General features: G+C 40.4%; 1 protein-coding gene across 3 annotated transcripts; it reads left to right on the top strand.

The window, feature by feature from the left end:
* The first annotated feature begins 790 nt into the window (after nucleotides 1-790).
* NOX1 (NADPH oxidase 1) lies at nucleotides 791-27134 on the top strand. 3 transcript variants are annotated; one of them, XM_025372863.1, is made up of 13 exons: nucleotides 791-1041; nucleotides 4316-4411; nucleotides 9579-9689; nucleotides 9934-10018; nucleotides 10354-10505; nucleotides 10601-10782; nucleotides 10871-11003; nucleotides 17676-17768; nucleotides 18572-18807; nucleotides 19024-19186; nucleotides 19530-19676; nucleotides 20234-20358; nucleotides 25201-27134. In XM_025372863.1, exons 1-13 carry the CDS (start codon nucleotides 997-999, stop codon nucleotides 25325-25327), a joined length of 1695 nt encoding a protein of 564 aa, XP_025228648.1. In that variant the 5' UTR covers nucleotides 791-996; the 3' UTR covers nucleotides 25328-27134. The 3 variants fall into 3 exon arrangements, with proteins under 3 accessions (XP_025228648.1, XP_025228649.1, XP_025228650.1); XM_025372864.1 differs by lacking the exon at nucleotides 9579-9689; XM_025372865.1 differs by lacking the exon at nucleotides 19530-19676.
* Nucleotides 27135-27735: the final 601 nt, after the last annotated feature.

Here is a 27735-nt window from a genome sequence, read left to right as displayed (position 1 = left end):
ATAGATGTGATCGGGGAGAGAAACACAAAGAGCTTTAAGATACTGGAGAAAAATAGTCTATTTTCTTTAATCTGAGTAGTGAACAGATAGATATTTGTTCCTTAAAATTATTCTTTAAGTTACATATATATGTTGTATACACTCTTCTGTGTATATTTTACCATTTTAGAAAAGGAAAAAAAATCAGTGCCCAGAGCTGAAAATACAACTCTAGTTAATCTGCCCAGAGCTGAACATACAACTCTAGTTAATCTATCATACTCGAAGGCAATCATCTCCATTCTTTTGAGTGCTCTGCCCTTGTTTATTTTGAACCAAAGAGTACATTTATACTTGTTAAATTTTCTCTTATTCTGTTTGGCCCTTCTTTTCACTAGTCCTTCCAGTCAGTCAAGCTCTCCCCAAAGCCATCATCATATATGTCAAGCATGGGTCATCCTCCAGGGCAACTGGTATACTAAAGTTTCTGAGCCAGCCAGGCTGAAATCCAAATGGCAGCCGGCAGACGTGGCAACACTTTGAAAAGTCCACCTTGAAACAGCTTCCTTACCACACACGCTTCCCTCCCTACTTCTCCTGAAGTAATCTGTTTATGGACCCAGACTAATTATCTTTTTTATGAGAAACTTTAGCAAATCTTTTATCTAGGAAGGCAATGCTTCACATTAGGTTATGTTGATAAGGTGATGAGAGAGAATATTTCATCCAAGAATACTGCTATTTCCTGAAGGGGTAAAAACCCCACAGGGAAAACCCCTGTGGTTCTCATAGGTAGGGCTGGTCTATCTAAGCTGATAGCACAGTTTCGTCCAGAGAAGGGAGGCAGAATAAACTTATTCATTCCCAGGGACTCTTGGGGTAGGTGTGCGTTTTTCACATCTTGAAGGCTCACAGACCCTGAGCTGGATAAATGTCCCATTCCTGAAGGACCTCTCCAGAATCCGGATTGCTGAATCTTCCCTGCTGCCTAGAGGGGCTCCAAACCACCTCTTGACAATGGGAAACTGGGTGGTTAACCACTGGTTTTCAGTTTTGTTTCTGGTAAGTGATGTTTGACTTCCTATTAATCAGGAAGAATTAAGGAGAAATCATGTTTGTTAATATTTGTAAAATAATTTGAAAGGGAAAGATTCCATGCCAATTATTGGGTTCCTCAGGACCAGTTAGTTAAAAAATACAACTCTGGGTCAGATGAGAGGACAGAGGCAAATAGCATGCAATTGTTCATGTTGTCAAATCACAAGTATTTGGAATTTCAATCTGTTTTCATTTTCTGTCGTCTCCCTTTCTCTTCCATCTCACTTCTAACTACTACCATGAGTGTTGATTTCTCTCTATCTTTCCTATACTGGTCCCGTCAAGATTTCAAAAAGTCGCTGAATGTTTGAGATGAAAGTGATCTTAGAGATCATCTGGCCCAGCACTACCCACTAGAAATATAGCAAACCACATAATGTATTTCCTAAATTTTCTAATACCTGCACTGAAAATGTAAAAACAAACAGGTGAAGTTAATATTTAACAATATAACTCATTTAACCCAACATATCAACAGATCCTTTCAGTATGTATTCAATATTGAAAATATTAATAAGATAATTTACATATTTTTATTTTTACTGAGTCTTTCAAATCTGATATGTATACCACAGCACATCTCAGCGAAGACTAGCCACATTTCAAGTGCTCAGCAGCCCCATGTGGGTAGTGGCTGTGGCATTGCATAGTGCAGATGTAAACCAACTTATTGATTGTACAAAGGAAAATAAGACCTAGATGTCACACAATGAATTGACTGAAGAGGCATCACTCGAACCCAGCTCCCCAGTGACGTTCAGGCCAGAACCCCTTTACCACCCTATGTATGCACAATCCCTTTCTCCTAACACTCAAACACCTCTCTCTACTCTCATTCTTCCATTTCTGAGCCACAAGTGAGCCTGGGGCTCCCTGTGTCCTTTCTCACTTTCCTAGATCTTCATTCATTACTCTTTCTCTTTTCTCCTATTTTGCTTTGGGTCCCACAGGCGAAACAGGAGAAAAGAGAAGATGTGATGCTTCTTTTTTCTCCTGTCCACCCCCTTGCTCCCCCACCAGGTGCTCCAGGGAAAAATATGTGAGTTTTCCTGGAGGGTTGTTTGTTTTACATTTAACAAAAGTGCTTATTTTGTCAGGTTATCCCATGACATATTTTAAATGCTCAATGCCTTATATTGAGTTCTTTTGCACAATAATGGAAAAAACACTAGTTTAGGAGAAAGAGAACCTGGCAAGTACTTTGAATTCTGCTACTAACTGGGTGACCTTGATCAAATTATTTATCCTCTCTAGACTTCAGGTCCTGTATGTGTATGTGGGGGGGACTGGGCAGGGGAGGGGAGCAGGGGATTAATAAAGTGACTAGATTAGATAGAAATATAAGGGTGTTTCTAGCTCTAAAATCCACATTTACCTGCATTTTTCCCCTCTTATTTTTTGCTGGGAGAGGTTACCAGCTATGATGGTGACTCACATTTAACTCTCTAGCTTTGAATTTCCATCCCCCACCAAACCAGCTGGCAAGCTTAGACTTCTCATTATCTCTGATATATACTCCTATGCACTGATTTTTAAATAAAAAATAAATTACTTAAAAATAGTTTTATTCCTCCTTCCTCCCAGGTCTTGTAGTTTACCTACTTTGTCGTTCATAGTGGAGGAAATGACAGCTAAGATGGGGAATGGAATTCATTACTCCTAGCTATCACTGTATTTCATCATTTGCCTTGCCTACAATTGATGATGGGCTGACACAGAGTTATTTGCCCCTGTGTCTCTTTGTGATCCAGAAATATTTCTGCTCCCTCTAAATAAACTTCTCTCCTCTGTCTTCCAAATTCTGGAGGTATCTGTGACTGTTGACTTTCTCTTCTTTCAAAGACGTTTCTCTGGAAGACACTCAGCTCTGGAAAAGGGTATCTGAGCAAAGGAGGCAGGAAGAAATTGATTGGTAAAGGAGGTTCGGTGGTGACACAACTCTGTAGCTAGCACTTATTGATCTCTTACTAAGCCCCAAGCATTGCATTAATCACTTTACACGCATTATCTGACGTTAGCCTCATAGCACTACTATAAAGTAGGTCCTGTTATTATCCTCATTTTACAGGTGAAGAAATTGAGGTTTAGAAAAGTTAAATCACATGTCTGTCTGAGATTGCAGAGCTATTAATTGGTGATGCTACAACTTGACTCCAATATCACACTTTAAATCACTATATTATAGTACTAAAGGTGTGTGAGTGGTCTAGATCTAGGGATTCTGAATAGGCCATGTCCTAGGCTAAAGGTCCTTTGCCTGTTGTGCTGAGATGGTTCTGACTCACACTGGGTCAAGGGATATATATACTAGCGCCCTGGAGACCTGTTGAATTACAGACTGTCAAATCACCTTCACACTTGAGCTAGAGACCAGTTGGTTGATCCTCAAGGCAATGGGCAGTGAGTTCCAAATTTCACGTTTAGCCAGTGCAGAGACAGAACTTGGGACAAGCAAAAGCAGTCTTAAGAGCTCAAATGAGTCCAAAGGAAAAATAGATTAATTTGAAAAAAGACTCACAATCTGAAAACAGGAAAATGTATGTCAGGGTGTAATTAAAAAGGCAGGCCCATCTGGAATGGTTTAGTTCTTTTCAGATAGGTATTGTTATAGATGCTAAATTTGTTCTTTGTTTCTTCAGATATCCATTTATTCACTTATTGCCATCTTTTAGGTGCAACAGTTTGAATGCTGTAGTCCAAGAATTGGCAAATGTTTCTGTAAAAAGCTAGATAGTACATATTTTAGGCTTTGCAAGCCATATGGTCTCTGTCCCAACTACTCTACTCCGTCATTGTATCACAAAAACAGCCATAAACAATACAGAAATGAGTAGCAGTGGCTAAGTTTCAATACCACTTTATTTATGGTCACTGAAATCTGAATTTTATATAACTTTCACATGCCACAAAATATTCTTCTTTTGATTTTCTCAACCATTAGCAAATTTGAAAATATAAAATATAAAAAACCATTCTGAGCTTGCAGGCTGTGGCAAAACAGGTCATGGGCCATGGACCTCAGTTTGCTGACCATGCTCTGGTCTACTGCATGTCTCAAAGTGCTGACTCACTCTGAAAGCCAGTTAGATACTGGCAGGATTGTACTCATTTAAGATGAAAACAGGTAAACACAAAATAGCCAAAATGGCGACACTCTTCCTATCCCTATCCTTTATTTACTCCTTCCCATACTCAAATTTCACTTCATTCCTTGCATGTTTTTTTTTTCTTCCTCTAGGCTGTTTGGTTGGGGCTGAATGTTTTCCTGTTTGTGGATGCCTTCCTGAAATATGAGACGGCCGACAGATACTACTACACAAGAAAAATCCTTGGGGTGAGTATCACGGTTGTGATGGAGGAATCCTATTTTTTTCCTTATCTCTGATTCTGGCTTCTTTGTGACCCAATGCCCTGATATCCTCTACGGCTAGGGTTGCCAGAAAAAGTACAGAATGCCCAACTGACTTTGAGTTTCAGATAAATGACAAATTATTTTTTGATATAAGTATGCTCCAAATATTGTATGGAACACAGGTATATGAAAATATTTATTTTTAAAAATCTGAAGTTAAAATTTAGCTTAACATCCTGTATTTTTATTTAATAAATCTGATAACCCCATCTAGGGCACACTACCCAGACCCAATAAAGGAAACATGCCATAAAGAAAACTATTAGGCAGTGGTTTTCAAACTGGTTTCCAGAAACTCGGGTGTTCCTACAGGGTATGAGGGGAAGGCTAACTGGGCAGTGCTCCTGCTCCTGCCCCTGTTTCAACCAAAGCAGCCTATATCTATCTATGAACACCTGCTTACAATTTTAAGGAAGTGTTTGGTTTTTTTAAAAAAAAAGGAAAGTAAAAAAGAAAAAACAAACACAACTTGAAAACACTGCTGTCATGGAAACATACCTCTCTATCAAATAAGAGGGATACTTAGGGGAGTCTCATGGGTGCTACAGAATTCAAGGCCAGCAGAAAGGAGGGCTCAGGTCAAGGTTACACAACAGAGAAGCTTGGGGAAGCGGCAGATCAAAAACAGAAGAGGGAGGGAGTGGGTAGGGCACATGGGTGTGGAGGTGACCAGGAGGAAGCGTGGAGTTGAGGATGGTTCTCTCACAGGCTGATGAACCCGGACACTGCCTGGTTAGAAGAGCATATTTGACTGCTACCTCTAGTCTATTATGCAATAACAGAGGATTTTAAAATCACTTTCATCTTGACAGTGTCTTTTTTTTTTCTTAGTAGCTTTCAGTATCCTCCCAATGTACATGTTTAAAGACAGCTTGTCCTTTTAAAAAATGCTTTTTTCTCTCTCCATAATCAAAGAATCCATGTTGAGATCACAACTAATTTGAATGTTCTGTTCATGGTTTATTTCACCCTGCTGTTTTCCATTTTAAATGTTCATCCTTGATCCTTCTTTAGAAAATAACTCCAAAGGAGGTATTAATTTGCTTTAAAAATAGCTTTTTACTAAGAGAATGATGCAATAAATGTGACTAGTTATTAACAGCTTGATTACTGCATGACCAAAATGTCAGCAGCAGAAAAATAAATGATGCTGATGTCCCATGGACATTTTGTTTTTTAAAAATTATTTAAAAATTGTTTATATATGTAGGGGGTATAACTGCAGGTCTCTTTCTTTCCTTCTTTCTTTTTTCTCTTTCTTCCTTTCTTTCTTCTTCCTTCCTTTTCTTTCTCTCTCTCTTTCTTTCTTTCTTTTCTTCCTTCCTTCTTTCCTTCTTTCTCTTTCTTTCTTTCTTTCTTTCTTTCTTTCTTTCTTTCTTTCTTTCTTTCTTTCTTTCTTTCTTTTTCTTTCTTTCTTTCTTTCCCTCCCTTCCTTCCTTCTTTCCTTCCTTCCTTCCTTCCTTCCTTCCTTCCTTCCTTCCTTCCTTCCTTCCTTCCTTCTTTCCTTCTTTGTTTTCATTCTCTTTATTTTGAGACAGGGTCTTTCTCTGTTACCCAGGCTGGCATGCAGTGGCATGATCATGGCTCACTGCAGCCTCGGCTCTCCCAGGCTTCAGCTATCTTCCCACCTCAGCCTCCTGGGACCACAGATGTGCACCACCAAGCCTGGCTAATTAAAAAAAATTTTTTTTGTAGACATGGGGTCTCCCTGTGTTGCTCAGGCTAGTCTCAAAACTCCTGGGCTCAAGTAAAATTCCCACCTTGGCATCCCAAAGGCCGGGTATTACAGGTGTGAGCCACCTTGCCCAGCCACAAGTGCAGGTTTCTTACATGCATATATTGCATAGTGATGAAGTCTGGATTTTTAGTTACCTATCACCTGAATAGTGAACATTGTACCCAGTGGGTCATTTTTCAACCCTCACTCCCCTCCCACCCTCCCACCTTTTGTAGTCTCCAATGTCCATTATTCTACTCCGTAGGACATTTCATTTTTAAGGCCCTATTTTAAAAAATTAATTATCAATAATGCTGCTTGCAATGAGATCAAACCATATATTAGGTTGGTGCAAAAGTTATTGTGATTTTTGCTATTAAAACTGCAAAAACAGCAATTACTTTTGCACCAACCTAATAGAAGGGTATAAGTAAAATGTGAAAATCTCCCTCCCACCCCACTCCCCGGAGATACACACACACAAACACACACACAGACAGACATGCACACGCACTGACATAAGCTCACAAATGTATCAGACACATAGGATTTGTTTTTGAGGTGGGTACTATTGTTTATTCACGTTTTCATTTTCATATAGTCAAATTTGCTGTTTTTTGGTGTACGGTTCTATGAGTTTGGGTAAACACATACAATAGGACACACAGTTTTTTTGTTTTAACCGAAAAAGGGATCACTTTGTAGATATAGGCTGGAAATTGCTTATGTTAATATATCTCACATATATCTTTTTTTTTTTTTTTTTTTTGAGACGAAGTCTCACTCTTTCGCCCAGCCTGGAGTGCAGTCACGCCACCTCCTGGGATCAAGCAATTTTCCTGCCTCAGCCTCCCGAGTAGCTGGGATTACATGTACGCGCCACCATGCCTGGCTAATTTTTTGTATTTTTAGTAGAGATGGGGTTTCACCATGTTGGCCAGGCTGGTCTCAAACTCCTGACCTCAAGTGATCCACCAGCCTTGGTCTCCCAAAGTGCTAGAATTACAGGCATAAGCCACTGCACCCAGCCTCAGATATCTTTCCATGTGAGTGCCTAACCAGTGGTGTGCTGAAACCAGCTCATATCAGGTTGCAATGCCAGTTGTGTGCATCTCTTCCCAACTCTACATTCAGTGGTGTTCAATGACATCAAGTTAGTGTCTTGAAATCCGCCATGGTAGGAGTATTTACATCATCAAAATTGGCAAATGCTAGAAATCAGGAATCCCCCTCTCCCCAAAAAGCTAGTCATTAAAATATTTACCATCACTGCATCACTGCATAAAGCTCTCAGCCTTTTAAGAGAATAACAATTAATTACATTGGCATACCATAATTTATTTAAACATTTCACAGGTTATTTCTTCAACTCATGCTCTCCTTGGGAAAATATAGAGAGCAGTTTGATTCACTATGAAGTAGAGCAGATAAGCAGCAGAGGAAGAAGTTTAAATCCATAGTCAATGATGCATTAATGGCAGCAGGAGTTCAATTATAACACCAGTGAGTGGGGATCTAGAGAAATGAACATACATTGGCATATTTAAATGTGCTGCAATGAGGAAAAAATGTTTTCTCTAAAAAGAATTCATCCTATACAGATAGCCACCACAGAATATGGAACTGTGAAATTATAGTCCTATATTTTCAATTCACTTGCCAATTTTAGCTTTAAGAAATCTCTGTGATTCAAATAAGCAAGTAGTGGGAACCAATGTGGAAATGCAGGATCTCTGAGATGAGCAGAGGAAATTTACTCAGAAATGGAACAGGCTGTCTGTACCGAAAACAGTCGGAGCGTGACTCAGCAGAGGGAGAAAACACAGGTCATGTGGAAAAGCCAGAAATGGAAAACAGTAGGGCAGCTTTTGTTCACCACACTGCCTGACATTCTTAGCCATTATGGATACTAGACAGGTCTTGTCCTGGTGTATTAAACTGATATCACATGTTCCTGGGTTTACGATGTAAGGAAAAATCAATTTTGTGCTTCATAGATAATTAGAAAAAGGCCAAGAAATTGTTAACCTTAACCCATACCCTTCCTTTTAGAAAGTCTTTGACATGCACACAATATAAGGCTGGCCAGTCAGCTGAAATGCAAAAAAATTGCCTGGCTGCTGCTGTCAGCTCCTCTGCTATGACAACATTGTCACACTCTATAGCAGTCCCAAGTTCATGAAGTAGACTCAGAGACCAGTTGTACAGAGTTGAGGAGAGAAGTCAGATTTAGCTGCCATGGAGTTAAGCATATTCTGTCCAGCTTATACCTAGTAAGGCCTGTTTTTCTGGGCTAAATACTTCTTTGAAGCATTGATTTCTTGTCTCCTTTGCTAGCAGCTTCTACTGCTGGATCAGGTTGTTCTTGATTTATGCTGCCTGGCCACCCAAGAAAATCAGCTTAAAATTTTGCTCCTCTGAAGTTCTCCCTTCTCAAATATCTACCTGTTTAAAAATTTTACTCTAAGAGGTTTGCTAGTCTTGACTAACTTTGTTCAATTTTAAAAGACATTTTAATAGAATTGCTTAAAATTTTAGGGGTTTTTATTATATAACTATTATGTGCTTATAACTGCAATATTAGAAAATACGGAAAAGAATAAAATACCATCTGTAATTATACCTCTAAGTATGAGCTTTATTTAAAATGCAAATAAAGGTATATATGATCCTTGGCCAGGCATGGTGGCTCACGTCTGTAATCCCAGCACTTTGGGAGGCCAAAGCAGGCAGATCTCTTGAGCTCAGGAGTTCCAGACCAGCCTGGGCAACATGGCGAAACCCCGTCTCTACCAAAAATACAAAAATTAGCTGGGTGCGGTGGTGCATACCTGTAGTCCCAGGTACTCGGGAGGCTGAGGTGGGAGGATGGCTTGATCCCAGGAGGCGGAGGATGCAGTGAGCTGAGATCTCACCACTGCACTCCAGCCTGGGCAATAGAGCCAGACCTTGTCACACATATATATGTGTGTGCGTGTGTGTGTGTGTGTGTGTGTATATATATGATCCTTAGGACTTTTTTACAAGTGGCAAATAACAAAATTATAATTAAGAGTATTAAGTAAAATGTTACATCCATAGAATGTTTTGCTAACATGTAATCATTAAATCCTATTTTCTTTCATGTTAGTAAATGTAGTCAAACATTTCCAAACTACTGTCATGAGAATATCTCAATTCAATATTAAATTCAGTATATTTTATGTATTCTGCAAACAGAGCCTGGCCTGATGGTGTTAGCTACTGAGAGAGAGGGGAGGCAGCTGTAGCCCCGTTCATTTGCAGGCCTCAGACGAGTGGGCTGGGTCAGTGGCTCACATGCTAGATGGTGAAATGAAGCAGCTAATGGTCTCTTTTTCTCCTCTGCTCTAGTCAACATTGGCCTGTGCCCGAGCGTCTGCTCTCTGCTTGAATTTTAACAGCATGCTGATCCTGCTTCCTGTGTGCCGCAGTCTGCTGTCCTTCCTGAGGGGCACCTGCTCAGTGAGTCCCAGCCACTCCTAAGTCAACTTTCACATTAAAGAAGGAGACCCCAGACTCCTCAGTAGGACAGCCCAACACCATGCTCCTAGGAATGGAAGGCAGAAGTCTCCTTTGGTAGCTAAGGGGGTGGGTAAGGGTGGGTGAGTATTGGCATGCTATGTGCAAGAAGACATATTGGTTATGGGTTAGTGAATTTAATAAAGCTGGCTGGATACATCTGACCATAATCACTTTACATTTGTAGTTTTGCAGTCGCACACTGAGAAAGCAATTGGATCACAACCTTACCTTCCACAAGCTGGTGGCCTATATGATCTGCCTACATACAGGTAATGCAGGCAATCCATGAATCTGCAGACTCCAGGGCATTCAGAATCTTGCTTCATTCATCCATCCATATGCATATTCAAAAAATATTTATCGAGCACTGGGCACTATTTGTCAGGCACTGTTCTTGGCCTATTTCCATGAGCTTAAGTTCTATTCCTTTGGGAACAGAGTAAGTATAAAAAAGATCTCTGCAATCAAGGGTTTATTGGGCACCTTCTATGCACTCAGCATTCTGCTAAGCACTATAATGTAGGATTCTTCTAGTCTCATGGAGCACACCCGCCGTGATGTTGCTGAGATGCCTCTTAATATTTCTTTTCATCTTTCCATTTAGCTATTCACATCATTGCACACCTGTTTAACTTTGACCGCTATAGCAGAAGCCGACAGGCCACAGATGGCTCACTTGTCTCCATTCTCTCCAGCCTATCTCATGATGAGACAAAGGGGGGTTCTTGGCTAAATCCCATCCAGTTCCGAAACATGGTGAGCTGACTTTCTAGCAAAGCATCTGAGATCAGGTCATGAGCAGGAAGTGCACAGGTGGACATTGTGTCAGGCTGATATTTCTCCTTTCACAGACAGTGGAGTATGTGACATTCACCAGCATTGCTGGTCTCACTGGAGTGATCATGACAATAGCCTTGATTCTCATGGTAACTTCAGCTACTGAGTTCATCCGGAGGAGTTATTTTGAGGTCTTCTGGTATACTCACCACCTTTTTATCTTCTATATCCTTGGCTTAGGGATTCACGGCATTGGGTAAGATCCTCAAACCCTCATTCTCATGGCCCAGCCCCTGACCTTGCATAATTCTTTGTCCCAAACCATCCTTCTTTGTCTATTTCAGTGGAATTGTCCGGGGTCAAACAGAGGAGAGCATAAATGAGGGTCATCCTCACAAGTGTGCAGAGTATTTTGAGATGTGGGATGATCATGATTGCCGCTGTAGGCGCCCTGAGTTTGAAGGGCAGCCCCCTGAGGTAAGAGCCCTATGGGCAAGGACAGACTCTTGTTAGGAGCTGTTACTGTTATTATTCTTATTATTACTCTTATTGTTATTATCATCATTATTATTAGCTCAGTCCTGTGCTGGGTCTTATGAAGGATATCCATGGGGTTCCTACCTTTAAGAAACTTCCAATATCACTGGCAACAGGCAATTACAAGGGGATCTTGAAGAGAAAAAACTAATAGTTCTTGCATGTTGTGAGACCCTCTGCAAAGGTAATAATGATAGCCCACATTATTAATTGTGTTTATCATCTGCCAGCCTTGCTGCATAATATGGATTATTTCATTTATATATAGCAATAACCTATGAGATATGTACTTCTTTTTTGTCTAAATTTTGAAACAAAAGGACAGGAATCCAAGAGATTAAGTAAACTGACAAGCTCTTACAGTAAGTAAGTAGTGGAGCTTGACTACAAGCCCAGGCCTTTTGGATTCCAAAGGTTTGAACTCTTGACCACTATACTGCCCCAAAGCTCAGCTGTGATATTCCAGTCAAATTCTGGGGGGAAATAAAGCATTCTTGAAGTGGGCTTTCTTTGGTGTTCTAAGACTATGCTTGGAAATTTTTGTTAGATACTGGGCGATCATGAAACTGTGTTCTAGGGAACTCAAGGTGTGCCCCAGGGTAATTCTTGCAGATATTATGATTTACCTTTGCTTTCTCAAAAAATAGGTTATATTGAGGAGTAAATGGAAGGGGAAGGTTGATTTGTGGTGCCTCAAAGTACTCTGAGAATGATTAAGGTCTTTAAATCAGATTCAGGATTAAGAGCAATAGCTTAGTTCTCATCTGGAACACGAAAAATATATAAAACAAAAAGCCTTATAAAGTTGGCATTTTAATTCAGCAGGAAAAGGATAAATTAATAATTTTTAGTACAAGAAGATCATCACCTGGGAAAAAAGGTATATTTTCATTTCACACCTTGCACTAAAATATGAATCGAGGATACATGAAGCAAAAATTTACATGTAAAAAACCCCATAAAAGTACTTTAAGACCACGTGGGAAGTTTTTTCTAATATTGAAATGGGGGAACATGTTTCTAAATAAAATAAACCATCCTGAAGCCATAAAAGAAGAAATATTTTTGCATGGCAAAAGAAATCCCCATCGGGCCAGGCACAGTGGCTCACACCTGTAATCCCAGCAATTTGGGAGGCTGAGGTGGGTGGATTGCTTGAGCCCAGGAGTTTGAGACCAGCTGGGCAACATGGCTAAACCCCATCTCTACAAAAAAATGCAAAAATTAATTGGGCATGGTGGCGTGGAGGGTGAGGTGAAAGGATTACTTGAGCCTGGGAGGTTGAGGCTGCAGTGAGCTGTAATCATGCCACTGCACTCCAGCCTGGGTGACAGTGAGATCCTGTGTCAAAACAAACAAACAAACAAACAAACAAAAATTCCCATTGTAAATAAAGATAGACAAAAAATTACCAAGTAGGAAAAGTATTTACAACTCACAGGCCATGGACTAATTTTCTAATATATCAATAACTCCTAGAAATCAATAAGAAAAAGCCTAATAACATGATAAAAAGAGATAAAGAAGATATGAACAGAATGATCTCAGAAATGGAGATATATCTTTATCTTAAATATATGAAATGATGCTTAATGTTATTCATAATTGAAAAAATGCCAAATAAAACCACAAGAATCTGTTAACCTGATAGATTAGCAAAGATAAAAAACCTGCTAATGTATGGTGTTGGCAAGAGTATGGAGAAATGCTTTTATGCATTGCTGGTGAGAGTGTAAACCTATACAACTGCTTGTAGAGAGTGATTTGGCAGTAGCAATTAAGCTTTAAAACTCGACTTCCAATTTATTCCACCAATATACTTAAATATGTGTTAAATTACATGCATTAAGTTATTCATTACAGCATTGTCAAATAGAAAAGAAGATTGGAAACAAGTGTCCCTCAATGGGGAACTAGTTACATTTTAGAACTTTCATGCAGTGGAATAGTCTGCAACCAGTAAAACGAAAGAGAGAGCACCATAGACACTAATAGGGACCAGTCTCTAAGATGTTAAATGTAAAAGGCAGGGCAGTGTATATAGTCTCCTATCATTTGCATTGAAAAGATCATTTAAATGCCTGTTCTCCAGAAGAATTCACAAAATAATAACATTACCTCTGGGGATCTGGAGGGGAAGGAGGATTTGCTTTTTATTGTATATCCTGTTGTACTTTCAGATTTTGTACCATACACATGTATTACCTATTTAGAAACTAATTTTGTAATAAGATAGATGGAGTGCTAGCTACACAAATAAAGAATGGACCACTAGCTACACTAATAAAGAAAAAAGAGAGAAGATCCAAAAACCACAATCAGAAATGACAAAGAGGACATTACGACTGACCCCACAGAAATTTAAAAAAAAAAAAAAAACAACCCTCAGAGACTACTATGAACATCTCTATGCATATAAACTAAAAAAAAAAAAAAAAAAAAAAAACAAAAAAAAAAACCTAGAAGACATGGTTTAAAAACCTAGAAGAAATGGATAAATTCGTGGACACATAATACAACCTCCCAAGACCAGACCATGAAGAAATTTAATCCCTGAGCAGACCAATATTGAGTTCCAAAACTGAATCAGTAATAAAAAACCTACAACCAAAAAAAGCCCAGGACCAGACAGATTCACAGCCAAATTCTTCCAGATGTATAAATAAGATCTGGTACCATTCCTACTGAAACTATTGCAAAAAAATTGAAGAGGGTATCCTTCCTAACTCACTCTGTGAGGCCAGCATCATCCCGATACCAAAATGTGGCAGAGATACAATGAAAAAAGAAAACTTCAGGTCAATATCCTTGATGATCATCGATGAAAAAATCCTCAACAAAATACTGGCAAACTGAATCCAGCAGCACATCAAAAAGCTAATCCACCACGATCAAGTAGGCTTTATCCCTGGGATGCAAGTTTGGTTCAACATATGCAAACCAATAAATGTGATTCATCACATAAAGAGAACTAAAGACAAAAACCATATGATCATCTCAGTAGATACACAAAAGGCTTTCAACAAAATTCAACACTCCTTCATATGAAAAACTCTCAGCAAACTAGGCATTGCAGGAACATATTTCAAAATAATAAGAGCCGTTTATGACAAACCCACAGCCAACATCATACTGAATGGGCAAAAGCTGGAGGCATTCCCATTGAAAGCTGGAACAAGACAAGGATGCACTCTCTTACCACTCCTATTTAACATAGTGCTGGAAGTCCTGGCCAGAGCAATCAGGCAGGAGAAAGAAATAAAAGGCATTCAAATAGGAAGACAAAAAGTCAAACTATCCCTGTTTCCAGACAATATGATTCTATACCTAGAAAACCCCATAGTCTATGTCCAAAAGCTCCTAGATCTGATAAACATCTTCAGCAAAGTTTCAGGATACAAAAGCAATATACAAAAATGAATGGCATTGCTATACCCTGACACCCAAGCTGAGAGTCAAATCAAGAATGCAATCCCATTCACAATAGCCACAAAAAGAATAAAATACCTAGGGATACAGCCAACCAGGGAGGTGAAAGATCTCTCCAATGAGAGTTACAAAACACTGCTCAAAGAAATTAGAGATGACACAAACAAATGGAAAAACATTCCATACTAATGGATAGGAAAAATCAATATCATTAAAATGGCCCTACTGCCCAAATCAATTTACAGATTCAACACTATTCCTACCAAACTACCAATGACATTCTTCACAGAATTAGAAAAAAACTATTTCAAAATTCATATGGAACCAAAAAAGAGCCCAAATAGCCAAGGCAATCCTAAGCAAAAAGAACAAAGCTGGAGGCATCATGTTACCCAACTTCAAACTATACTACAAGGCTACAGTAACCGAAACAGCATGGTACTGGTATAAAAATAGACACACAGACCAATGGAACAGAAATAATGTTGCATACCCATGACCATCTGATCTTTAACAAACTCAACAAAAATAAGCAACGGGGAAAGGACTCCCTGTTCAATAGGTAGTGCTGGGATAACTGGTTAGCCATATGAAGAAGATTGAAACTGGACTCCTTCTTTACACCGTATACAAAAACCAACTCAAAATGGATTAAAGACTTAAATGTAAAACCCCCAACTATAAAAACCCTGGAAGACAACCACCCTGGAAGACAACCTAATACCATTCAGGACATAGGCCCCGGCAAAGATTTCATGATGAAGATACCAAAAGCAAATGCAACAAAAATGAAATTTGACAAATGGGATCTAATTAAACTAAAGAGCTTCTGCACAGCAAAAGCAACTATCAAGAGAGTAAACAAACAACCTAGAGAATGTGAGAAAATATTTGCGAACTACACATCTGACAAAGGTCTAATATCTAGCATCTATAAGGAACCTAAACAAATTAACAACAATAACAACAAAGAATAAATTATCCCATAACAAAGTGGACAAAGTCTCAAAAAAAAAAAAAAGTGGGCAAAGGACATAAAGAAACACTTTTCAAAGAAGACACACATGCAGCCAACAAGCATATGAAAAAATGCTCCACGTCACCAATCATTAGAGAAATGCAAATCCAAACCACAACGACACACCATTTCACGCTCTTCTTTTATGGCTTCGGGATGGTTTATTTTATTTAGAAACATGTTCCCCCATTTCAGTATTAGAAAAAAACTTCCCATGTGGTCTTAAAGTACTTTTTTGAAGAAATATGTGTATAGTATATATACCATTTTAATCATTTTTAAAGTAAACATTGTGGCCATTACTTTACTCATGTATAATACTTTTTCACACCTTAATTATTTATCTCCATTTCCTGGAAGTGAAGTTCCAGGGTAAAAGAGAAAGAACACTTTTGAGGCTATTGAGATGTGCTGCTCAATTGCTCTCTGGGAAGATGTTGCCAATTTGCATTTTCAGCCATGTGAAATGCATGTTCAATTTGCATGCCCACGTGAACACTCCCATTTCCCTGAATCCCAGTTAATGCTGGGCATTATTACTTAAAGTTGTTTTTCAATTTGAGAGACTAAAACGGTATCTTGTTTTAATATTTATTACTCTGACTATTTCTGAGGCCAATATTTTTTTCACATTGTTATTACCCATTTCTTAAATATATTTTTCCTCAAATTCAGCTAGGGAATTTTTTCAAATAAGAAATGGCACTGAATTGCATAATGTTCACTCTGTTTGACTTATCCCATCTCTGCCTCTTCCTTCCCTAGAGATACTCAAGGAAGTTATTTACTTGCACCAGCTTAAGAAACCTCACTTCACACAGTCCCAATATATAACACTTGAGCAACTGTGCAAGAAAGGACATAATTTAGTATTGCTAGGAAGTACATTTTTAGTAGTTCCTGTACAGGTAGAAACAAACTGCTGCTTTGCAAAGATCTCAGGGATAGAAAGGCTGCTTTATTTATTTATTTATTTGTTTATTTATTTATTTATTTATTTATTTTATTTTGAGATGGAGTCTCGCTCTCTCGCCCAGGCTGGAATGCAGTGGCGCGACCTGGGCTCACTGCAACCTCCTGGATTCAAGTGATTCTCCTTCCTCAGTCTCCCGAATGGCTGGGACTACAGGCGCCCACCACCACACTCAGCTAATTTTTGTATTTTTAGTAGAGATGGGGTTTCACCGTGTTGGCCAGGCTTGTCTTGAACTCCTGACCTCAAGTGATCCACTCGCCTCAGCTTCCCAAAGTACTGGGATTACAGGTGTGAACCACCACGCCTGGCCAAAAAACTGACTTTAAAAAAAATGTAGACAAGGTGAAAAAAAAAAAAAAAGTTACTACGTTAAATGTTTAAGCACTTGAGAAAGGAGGTGATGGATAAGTACTGAGTTTTATGAGCCAATAGCATCAGCCACATACTTTCCCTTTCTTGTGTTTATTTTGTTTTTAATCATCTGCTTCTATTTCACATCTACTTTCTCTGTTGGTTTTTTAGATTGTACAAGCTGTCCTCGAAGATAATCTTAGATTCTTAAAATTAAATCTTACTTTATTTTATTTTTTTATTTTTGGAGACAGTGTCTTGCTCTGTTGCCCAGGCTGGAGTGCAGTGGCGTGATCTCAGCTCACTGCAACCTCTGCTGCCTCCTGGGTTCAAGAGATTCTTATGCCTCAGCATCCCATGTAGCTGGAATTACAAGCTTGCATCACCACGCCCAGCTAATTTTTTGTATTTTTAGTAGAGACAGGGTTTCGCTATGTTGCTCAGGCTGGGTCTCCAACTCCTGAGATCAGGCAGTCTGCCCACCTCAGCCTCCTAAAGTGCCAGGATGAGCCACTGTGCCAGGCCTTAAAATTAAATTTTACATGTAATCTAAGAATAAGGATGTTTACCATGTGTCCCATTTCTGTGCTTTTCTCTTGCTTCTTGGTCAGACTTGTAAATTTCCAGGAATTGGTCTGTTTTATGAATAACAGATTAGCAAACGACACCATTGTCTTTTATTTTTTCTATTTCCGTCTTCCAGATTTGGTGAAATTAGTACCTTAAAAATGATACACATTGGAGAACTCAGTAAAGAATGAAGGATGAACTGCTACACAAATAAGTCCTAAACAAGAAATTAATGTGTAATCTCATTCTTAACCCTGTCTCTGTGCAGTCTTGGAAGTGGATCCTTGCACCGGTCATTCTTTATATCTGTGAAAGGATCCTCCGGTTTTATCGCTCCCAGCAGAAAGTTGTGATTACCAAGGTAAAGAATATGCACTTTCCTCTTGCTGTGATGAGTTCTCTTCTATCAGACTATAGAACTAAATTTTTATGTTGTCACCCTGAAGGGAATAAAGAGGAACTTGGAGGCCGGGCACCGTGGGTGGTAATCCCAGCACTTTGGGAGGCCGAGGAGGGCAGATCTGTTGAGGTCAGGAGTTCGAGACCAGCCTGGCCAACATGGCGAAACCCCGTCTCTACTAAAAATTAAAAAAAAAAAAAAAAATTAGCTGGGCGTGGTGGTGCCCACTTGTAATTCTGGCTACTTGGGAGGCTGAGGTGGGAGAATCGCTTGAACCCGGGAGGCGGCAGTTGCAGTGAGTCGAGTCGAAGTCACGCCATTGCACTCCAGCCTGGGTGACAGAGAAAGGCTCTGTCTCAAAAAACAAAAACAAAAAAAACTTGGGTTTGGCATAGAGTGCTGGACAGAACTGGGAAAGAGGGGCTTCGCCGAAATCATCAGGATGATTGTTTGGTGCACACAATGTTTGTTTATAAAGTTGAATTGGTTGCTAGCATTTAAAAATCTGGATGGAAGCTTTTGTTTGATTTTTTTTCAAAGCTATTTCTTGCTTCTCTTGAAGAATCAGAAAACCTGATAACATTGTCATGGTTCCATATTGCAACCACTGTCTGGAGCTAAGTAGCTGCTGCCCTCTTTAGAGAGGATTTGTGTTTGTAGTTCACCACTGTCACCAGCCCTCTAGCTTCACTCATTCGCTTTATCTGCCTGTCCTTGTTGCCATTAGAGTTTGCCTTCTTTGGTCTATGTGCTTCATTCACTAGGTTGTTATGCACCCATCCAAAGTTTTGGAATTGCAGATGAACAAGCGTGGCTTCAGCATGGAAGTGGGGCAGTATATCTTTGTTAATTGCCCCTCAATCTCTCCCCTGGAATGGCATCCTTTTACTTTGACCTCTGCTCCAGAGGAAGATTTCTTCTCCATTCATATCCGAGCAGCAGGGGACTGGACAGAAAATCTCATAAGGGCTTTTGAACAACAGTATTCACCAATTCCCAGGTAGGTCCTTGAGACCAGAAGAGTCCCAGACCAGAATGCAGACTGGCAGAAAAGAGAAAGCAATTCTTCCTTGAACCTTAAGTTTGGTACAATAGAATAGGATTAAAATAAATACGCAGAAGTCAACCATGGGAACAATTATATTTCTGGGAGGATGTTTGAGGTTAGAGGTGGAGGGGAGTCTTCAGTTGCCCGTTATCTTCTGTCTTCTGTCAGGATTGAAGTGGATGGTCCCTTTGGCACAGCCAGTGAGGATGTTTTCCAGTATGAAGTGGCTGTGCTGGTTGGAGCAGGAATTGGCGTCACCCCCTTTGCTTCTATCTTGAAATCCATCTGGTACAAATTCCAGTGTGCAGACCACAACCTCAAAACAAAAAAGGTATAATCCCGTATATCACTTTTCATCTGACCTGGGTCTGACAAGTCTATTGCATTCTTGGGTTAAGTTCTTTACAATTGATAAGAGCAAGCTATCCCTGGGGTTATGAGAATAAGTGACCACTTCTCTTGGCCAGGACATCCACTTCAACAGATTTATCATAAGAACAGCGTCTTCTTTTCTATTTGGAGTTTACGATAACACTGACCAAAGATGTTGGAAGGCTCTTTCCTAAGGAAAATTGTCAGAACTCTGAACATTCCTGCTGCCTAAAGTTTGCAGCTCTGTAAATGTGACGTTTAAGGTCACCTAATAAGGCTATGTTCTCTTTTGCTGATTTCAGATCTATTTCTACTGGATCTGCAGGGAGACAGGTGCCTTTTCCTGGTTCAACGACCTGTTGACTTCCCTGGAACAGGAGATGGAGGAATTAGGCAAAGTGGGTTTTCTAAACTACCGTCTCTTTCTCACTGGATGGGACAGCAACATTGTGAGTCCAAATAACACACTAATTCACCTAGTAAACATAAGACGAATGTCAGACAAAGGATAGTGCATATGGATTAGAAGTTATTTCTTATGATTTACTACCTGCCCTCACACTCACACACAAGTTTAAAAGTGGTGGAAAGAAGGAAGAGGCAGCTATCAGGACTTGATTTTTCTTTCTTTTCTTTTCTTTTCTTTCTTTCTTTCTTTCTTTTTTTTTTTTTTTTTTTTTTTTGAGACGGAGTTTTGCTCTTGTCACCCAGGCTGGAGTGCAATGGCACAATGTCAGCTCACCGCAATCTCTGCCTCCTGGGTTTAAGCAATTCTCCTGCCTTAGCTTCCCGAGTAACTGGGATTACAGGCATGCACCACCACACCCAGCTAATTTTGTATTTTTAGTAGAGATGGGGTTTCACCATGTTGGTCAGGCGAGTCTTGAACTCCTGACCTCAGGTGATCCACCCACCTTGGCCTCCCAAAGTACTGGGATTACAGGCGTGAGCCACGACGCCCAGCCTAGGACTTGGTTTTTCTAACTTTTTATTCCTCTGAATCCAGGTTGGTCATGCAGCATTAAACTTTGACAAGGCCACTGACATCCTGACAGGTCTGAAACAGAAAACCTCCTTTGGGAGACCAATGTGGGACAATGAGTTTTCTACAATAGCTACCTCCCACCCTAAGTAAGTATATTTTCCTCCAGTAAGATGAGTTTGCGGGGGCCATGTGCGGTGACTTACTGCCTGGAATCTCAGCACTTTGAGAAGCCGAGGCAGGTGGATCACCTGAGGTCAGGAGTTCGAGACCAATCTGGCCAACTTGGCAAAACCCCGTCTCTACTAAAAATACAAAAATTAGCTGGGTGAGGTGGCGCATGCCTGTAACCCCAGCTACTTGGGAGACTGAGGCAAGGAGAATCACTTGAACCTGGGAGGCAGAGGTTGCAGTGAGCTGAGACTGTGCCATTGCACTTCAGCCTGGGCAACAAGAGAGAAACTCCGTCTCAAAAGAAAAAAAAAAAAAGATGAGTTTGCGGAGTTAGGATTTAGGAAAGGTATTACAGCATGTTGAACACTCTTAAGAAAAGATCTCTGGGGCAGAAACCTTTTGTGCCATTCTTAGATTCTTGGTGAAGATTGAGGAAATTTCATCTGGGGTTTTAGAAAAATAGGGTCATGATCTTGAAATTGATGAAAAGAGGTTTTTTTGCCCTAGCAAACTCCATTCAAACAGTGAGGCAAGTGGAATCAGTTCTGATCTATCCTACCAAACAAACTAGAGAACTGGAGCAATTCAAATGCATTTTTTGGGGGAGGGGACTCAATAATCTCTACTTAAAGTAACAAAGGTATTATCTAGTTTACTGGCCACCTGAGCTCAATCTTTCTGGAGGGTTTTGAGACATGTTAGAGCACAAAAAACCCTGCTGCTATGAAATCAGCCATGCCAATGGGAAGGAGATGAAGCTGAGATTCCCTGAACAAGTAGGCAGGTGATGATCAATTCAATGCTACAAATATTCTTGATTACCTTTTTTTTTTTTTGAGATGGAGTTTCGCTTTTGTCGCCCAGACTGGAGTGCAGTGGCATGATCTCTGCTCACTGCAATCTCCGCCTCCCAGGTTCAAGCGATTCTCCTGCCTCAGCCTCCTGAGTAGCTGGGATTACAGGTGCCCACCACCATGCCCAGCTAATTTTTTTGTATTTTTAGTTGAGATGGGGTTTCACCATGTTGGTCAGGCTGGTCTCGAACTCCTGACCTCAGGTGATCCACCTGCCTCGGCCTCCAAAAGTGCTGAGATTACAGGCATGATCCACCGAGCCCAGCCTTGGTTACTTTTTATAAGCTCAGCTTTCACCATTCTAGAAGCTTTGGAGGTTGAAAGAGAAATAGGATATGGTTCTTGCCCTCAAGGAGAATACATTTGAATAAGAGATGCACACAATCACCTCAAAGCAGAATAATGCACTCCGTGAAACAGGTGCATGGACGCTAGAGGGAAGAAAAGTCTATGGCCACATGGCATGAGGTGATTAAGAAAGGCTTCAGGAAGGCAGTGGCTAGAGCATTTAGTGACTTGGATTCAGATGATCCTGGGTCCTCATGCTGGTTCTTTTTTTTTTTTTTTTTTTTTTGAGACACAGTCTTGCTTTGTCACCCAGGCTGGAGTGCAATGGTGCGATCTTGGCTTACTGCAACCTCTGCCTCCTGGGTTCAAGCTGTTCTCCTGCCTTGGCCTCCCAAGTAGCTGGGATTACAGGCGGGTGCCTGCCACCACACCCAGTTAATTTTTTTGTATTTTTAGTAGACACAGGGTTTCGCCATGTTGGCCAGGCTGGTCTCGAACTCCTGACCTCAGGTGATTCACCCACCTTGGCCTCCCAAAGTGCTGGGATTACAGGAGTGAGCCACCGTGCCCGGCTTTCATTCCGGTTCTGACACTGTCTAGTTATGAGACCTTGAACTTCTGAACCCTCTGATCTTGATTCCTCATCTGTAAGACAAGGGTCATATTAGTGAATGCCTGCTCTACTCACTTGCAGGGTTGTTGTGACAATTAAGTGAGACAATATATGAAAAAAATGCTTTGTAAACTGTAAAGCAGCATATAAGCATAAGAGATGCTAATTATCCTGTTGAATGTAACTGAAGTTTTGAGAGAGTATGAGGTTGTCAGGAGAGAGAGAAAGAGAGAGAGGGAGAGAGAGAGACTAGCGAGGGACAGAGTACCAAGGAATGCTGCCTAGGTTATATGGGAAGGGAAAAAGACAAACCAAGGACGAAATAGGAGTACACAGAGAAGCGGTGTCACAGAACCCAAGGGAGCAAATATTAGAGAAGCGTGGTCAATAGTGTTGGAAGAGTAGCAGGGTCAGGAAATGTTTATTTAGCTTAAGCATATTTATAGACAGAACAGGGACCATTACATAGAATAAAATAAATACATGAAAGAGGGGAGAGGACTAAGAGGGCCATAATAAAAGATGGACAATAGTGTTAGCAAGGAAGTGGAGAAGTTGCAATCCTACATTGCTTGTGGGAATGTGAAATGGTACCACACTTGGGGAAAACTCTTTGACTGTTCCTCAAAGTGTTAAACACAGTTTCCGGCCAGGCACGGTGGCTCACTCCTGTAATCCCAGCACTTTGGGAGGCCAAGGCGGGTGGATCACGAGGTCACGAGTTCGAGACCAGCCTGGCCAACATAGTGAAACCCCGTCTCTACTAAAAATACAAAAAATTAGGCCGAGCACGGTGGCTCATGCCTGTAATCCCAGCACTTTGGGAGGCCAAGGCGGGTGGATCACGAGGTCAGGAGTTCGAGACCAGCCTGGCCAACATAGTGAAACCCCGTCTCTACTAAAAATACAAAAAATTAGGCCGGGCACGGTGGCTCATGCCTGTAATCCCAGCACTTTGGGAGGCCAAGGCGGGTGGATCACGAGGTCAGGAGTTTGAGACCAGCCTGGCCAACATAGTGAAACCCTGTCTCTACTAAAAATACAAAAAATTAGGCCAGGCGCAGTGGCTCATGCCTGTAATCCCAGCACTTTGGGAGGCCAAGGCGGGTGGATCACGAGGTCAGGAGATCAAGACCATCCTGGCTAACATGGTGACACTCCATCTCTACTAAACATACAAAAAAAAATTAGCCGGGTGCAGTGGCGGGGCGCCTGTAGTCCCAGCTACTCGGGAGGCTGAGGCAGGAGAATGGCGTGAACTCAGGAGGTGGAGCTTGCAGTGAGCTGAGATTGTGCCACTGCACTCCAGCCTGGGTGACAGCGAGACTACGTCTCAAAAAAAAAAAAAAAAAGGTGAAAAAAATTAGCCGGGCATGGTGGTGGGCACCTGTAATCCCAACTACTCAGGAGGCTGAGGCAGGAGAATTGCTTGAACCCGGGAGGCGGAGGTTGCAGTGACCCCAGATCACACCATTGTACTCCAGCCCAGGTGACAGTGCAACACTGTGTCTCAAAAAAAAAAAAAAAAAAATCACATAGTTTCCATATGACCCAGCAACCCCACTCCTTGTTATACACCCAAGAGAAATGAAAATATATGTCTACACAAAAACGTGTACATGATGTACACAGCAGCATTACTCATAATAGCCCCAAATTGAAAACAAGCCAAGTGTCCATCAATAGATGAATGGATGAAGCAAATGTGGTATATTCACATACTGGAATATTATTTAGCTATAAAAAAAAAACAACAACAAGGTACTGATACATGCTACAACATGGACAAATCTTGAAAACATCATGCTGAAAAACACCAGACACCAAAGGCCATGTATTGTATGACTTCACTTATGTGAAACGTTCAGGATAGGCATACCCAACAGAGACAGAAAGTAGGTAAGTGATCGTCTTGAGTAGGACAGGGTAGTTGGGAGGAAATAAGGACTGCTAATGTGGATAAGGTTTCTTTTGGGGATGATGAAAATGTTCTGGAATTAGATAGCGGTGATGGTTGCATAACTTTGTGGCTATGCGAAAAAGCACTAATTGCACACTTCAAAGGGGCGAATATTGTGGTATAGAAACTATACCATGATTAGATTTTTAAAAAAGAGGGGGAGAGAAGGGTATGAGAGAAGGAAGAAGAAGGTGAGACCCAGAGCATGGTTGGAAAGATTAGCCTTGGCAAGAAAGAACACCACCTCTCCAGTAGGAGAAATTTTGAGGTGGGGATAAGCTCACAGTGGATGGGTTTAATGGGAGCTAATACATATGTACTTGCTATGTGGCAGGCATTTTTCTAATTTCTTTACATGTTCTTATTTAATCCTTAAAACAACCCTATGTGGTGAGTACTATTTTTATCCCCATTTTACAGGTGGGAAAGCTGAAAGAGACAGGTTAAGAAATTTGCCCTTCTCGGGCATTGTGACTCACGCCTGTAATCCCAGCACTTAGGGAGGCTGAGGCAGGTGGATCACTCGAGGTCAGGAGTTTGAGACCAGTCTGGCCAACATGGTGAAACCCCATCTCTACTAAATATACAAAAATTAGTCCCAGCTACTCAGGAGGCTGAGGCAGAAAATTGCTTGAACCCGGGAGGCGGAGGTTGCAGTGAGCCGAGATCGTGCCACTGCACTCCAGCCTGGGCGACTGAGCAAGACTCCGTCTCAAAAAAAAAAAAAAAGAAAGAAAGAAAGAAAAAAGAAAAAAAGAAATGTGCCCAAAGTCCCACAGGTGGGATAAATGTCAGAGCTGAGATGTGAGCCCAGACAACGCAGACAGACTGGCTGCAGAGTCTGGCACTTAGCCACTGCACTGTCCTATGTCTCTCATCTGTGTTCTCAAAACAGGGAAGGCTGAGTGCTGAAAGTGTTAAGGGCTGAGAGCATATTTGGGGTTTGTGCGCAGAAAAGGTTAAAAAACTACCATGAAGAACGTGGGAGTTAACAACCAAATTTTTATTCAAGGTTCTTGGAAGTAGTAGAGGCCTAACAGAGGCAGTTTCTCCATTCTATCATTGTTGCATTCTAGCCCGTACTATTGTTCTGTTCCTACAGGTCTGTAGTGGGAGTTTTCTTATGTGGCCCTCAGACTTTGGCAAAGAGCCTGCGCAAATGCTGTCACCGATATTCCAGTCTGGATCCTAGAAAAGTTCAATTCTACTTCAACAAAGAAAATTTTTGAGTTATAGGAATAAGGACGGCAATCTGCATTTTTGTTTCTCCTTTGTATCTTCAGTAATTTACTTGGTCTGGTAGGTTTGAGCAGTTACTTTGGGGTAAGAATGTACCTCTCAAGCCTTGACTCCCTGGTATTCTTTTTTTGATTGCATTCAACTTCGTTACTTGAGCTTCAGCAACTAAAGAACTTCTGAAGTTCTTAAAGTTCTGAAGTTCTTAAAACCCATGGATCCTTTCTTGGAAAAATAACTGTAAACCTTTCTGGACAGCCATGACTGTAGCAAGGCTTGATAGCAGAGGTTTGGTGGTTGAGTTATACAAATAACCCCAGGTGATTTTATCAATTCTGGTGTTACCATCTCCTGAATTTTGGTTTGTAATCTTTTGTCCCTCCCATCCCCACAGAAGATTTCTAAGTAGGTTGACTTTTTAAATAAAAATTTATTGAATAATTAATGACAAACATAACAATAAACATAAATAATAAACAAAATTACTGAGAACCCCATCCCCATATAACACCAACAGTGTACATTTTTACTGTTACTTTTGATATGGTCTTATCCAGTGTGAACAGCAATTTATTCTTATTTTTGCTTGTCAAAAAATAAAGGATTTTCTTCTTTGCTTGATGAATGAATCTTTTGTTACTTCTTTTTGGGCTCTCCATTTGGGAAAGAAAATCTAGAAAGTATGCTAATTGTAATTGAAATTGTATTACAATTGCAAGTTAGCTATATTGTCGTCTTGTATTATTCTGTTAAAAGCGATTGTGAAAACCTGAACTCCATGTTAGGATGACTTATTTAGTCAAGAGGAGCTCTTTATCACTATTTTTATTAAAGGAGTTTATTAATGTCTAGTTTAAAAAATAATTTATAATTTTCATAGATTTTTGTGGACTCCTACCTATATCGCTAAGGAATAATTCAGCTAATGACATAAGCAAAACGCCTTCATTCTCTATCAGAATGCTTTTTATTTCTGCCCTCTACCCAACCTCAGCCTAGAAGGACCACACTGGCTCTGGGATGTTAGGCGTCACAGTGAATCACTGGGAGAGAAGCCCAGGGCTCTTAAGAGAGAAACCTCACACTTCATTGTACCCAGACAATTCAACTCATTATAGATTTAGAAGAATGGTTCTACTGAATTAGCATTATATTATCTATTTTTTCTACCATTAAGTGACCAAGAATGAACAAATGGTTGTTTCTAGTATTTTAGGAACCTCTATGGCTTGAGGAATAAAACCTTTTTTTTTGTCACTAGTCTGAGCACAATAAAGGTAGGTCATGAACTCATGGTGGCTAATAATGTTTCATTTATTACAACAGTAAAAAAATACTGATCAGTTGTTTACATAGGGAGAGATACCACTGCTGTTGCCAATTTGTTCACCCGGATTTCAGCTAATTCAGGTTTAATAAGGCTTTGGGAAAATGCACAATGAAACCTTGAAGACATGGTTCTTATTAGACAACTACTGACCAAATGACAACTTCATCTTCAATGACCTTGATTTGGAATCTTGAAACTTATAATGAGTTCCTAATGAGAAAGGCATCACTCTTGGTCTCCATGTCTAAATATATTGACACACTCACTTCAAGATATGATGGCTGCCAAAATCAATATCCCAAGGCTTGAATATTTATGGAAGTAAACATAAATTCACGATTTATTATATTCATGGTAATGAAAATAATAAATCCTATGCATAGCCAACATCCAAGTTGAACTGGGGATGAGCAGGATATACAGAAAGCTCCTCATCTGCTTTGAGCAAGTTTTTCTTGCAAAGTTGTAATACGAAATACCTTAATCAGCAAATTTCTTATAAATGTTTATGAGTAGAAAATCCTTCAATTTCATTGTCACTCAAAAAGTTGATTATCTTTGCATTCTTTTGCTTGACATGTAAGCAATATGCTATTACATTCTCTAAGCCTATGCCAGGCTTTTAATTCACCTGACCATAATCCTAACCCAGAGGATAGGATTCCAAGAATATAAGTTGGCTCAAAAGTAGTTCCAGTAGAACTTTACTGACTATTAAGGCAACTCTTAACCTCTTGAGGTTGGCCTGATGGAGAGAAACCATGTTCCTCCTTAATGCCACTACGAGAGAGATGGGGTGGGGTGGGGTGGGGGGAGAGAGGAGGAGGCGGTGGCAAGAGAGAGAGAGAGAGAGAAATACTAGGCAAGAAGACCCATAGGTTAGAGCTAATGGCACTAATTATGTTCATACCTATCCACAAGGAAGCAGGCAGGAGCAGACCTAATGAGCAATCTGACTGTATTCTACATTTGGTCCACTTAAAATCAGAAGAATGTACAAGTTTTAGGGTTTTCTGTGTTTTAAGTTCCCAGAATAAATGTAGTTACAGGGTAGGGCTGCAGGTTAGGGAC

This window comes from Theropithecus gelada, chromosome X, assembly GCF_003255815.1.
Source record: "Theropithecus gelada isolate Dixy chromosome X, Tgel_1.0, whole genome shotgun sequence".
NCBI classification, from domain to species: Eukaryota; Metazoa; Chordata; class Mammalia; order Primates; family Cercopithecidae; genus Theropithecus; species Theropithecus gelada.
The sequence above is the reverse complement of the archived record's forward strand: the minus strand, read 5'-3'. Positions and strand labels throughout refer to the sequence as shown.

Excerpts from the sequence above, each read along its gene's own strand:
- NOX1 (XM_025372863.1), top strand. The coding sequence starts at position 997 with ATGGGAAACTGGGTGGTTAACCACTGGTTTTCAGTTTTGTTTCTG. Across the intron at positions 10,506-10,600 it reads CCATCCAGTTCCGAAACATG|ACAGTGGAGTATGTGACATT; the intron begins GTGAGCTGACTT and ends CTCCTTTCACAG. Across the intron at positions 11,004-17,675 it reads TTGAAGGGCAGCCCCCTGAG|TCTTGGAAGTGGATCCTTGC; the intron begins GTAAGAGCCCTA and ends GTCTCTGTGCAG.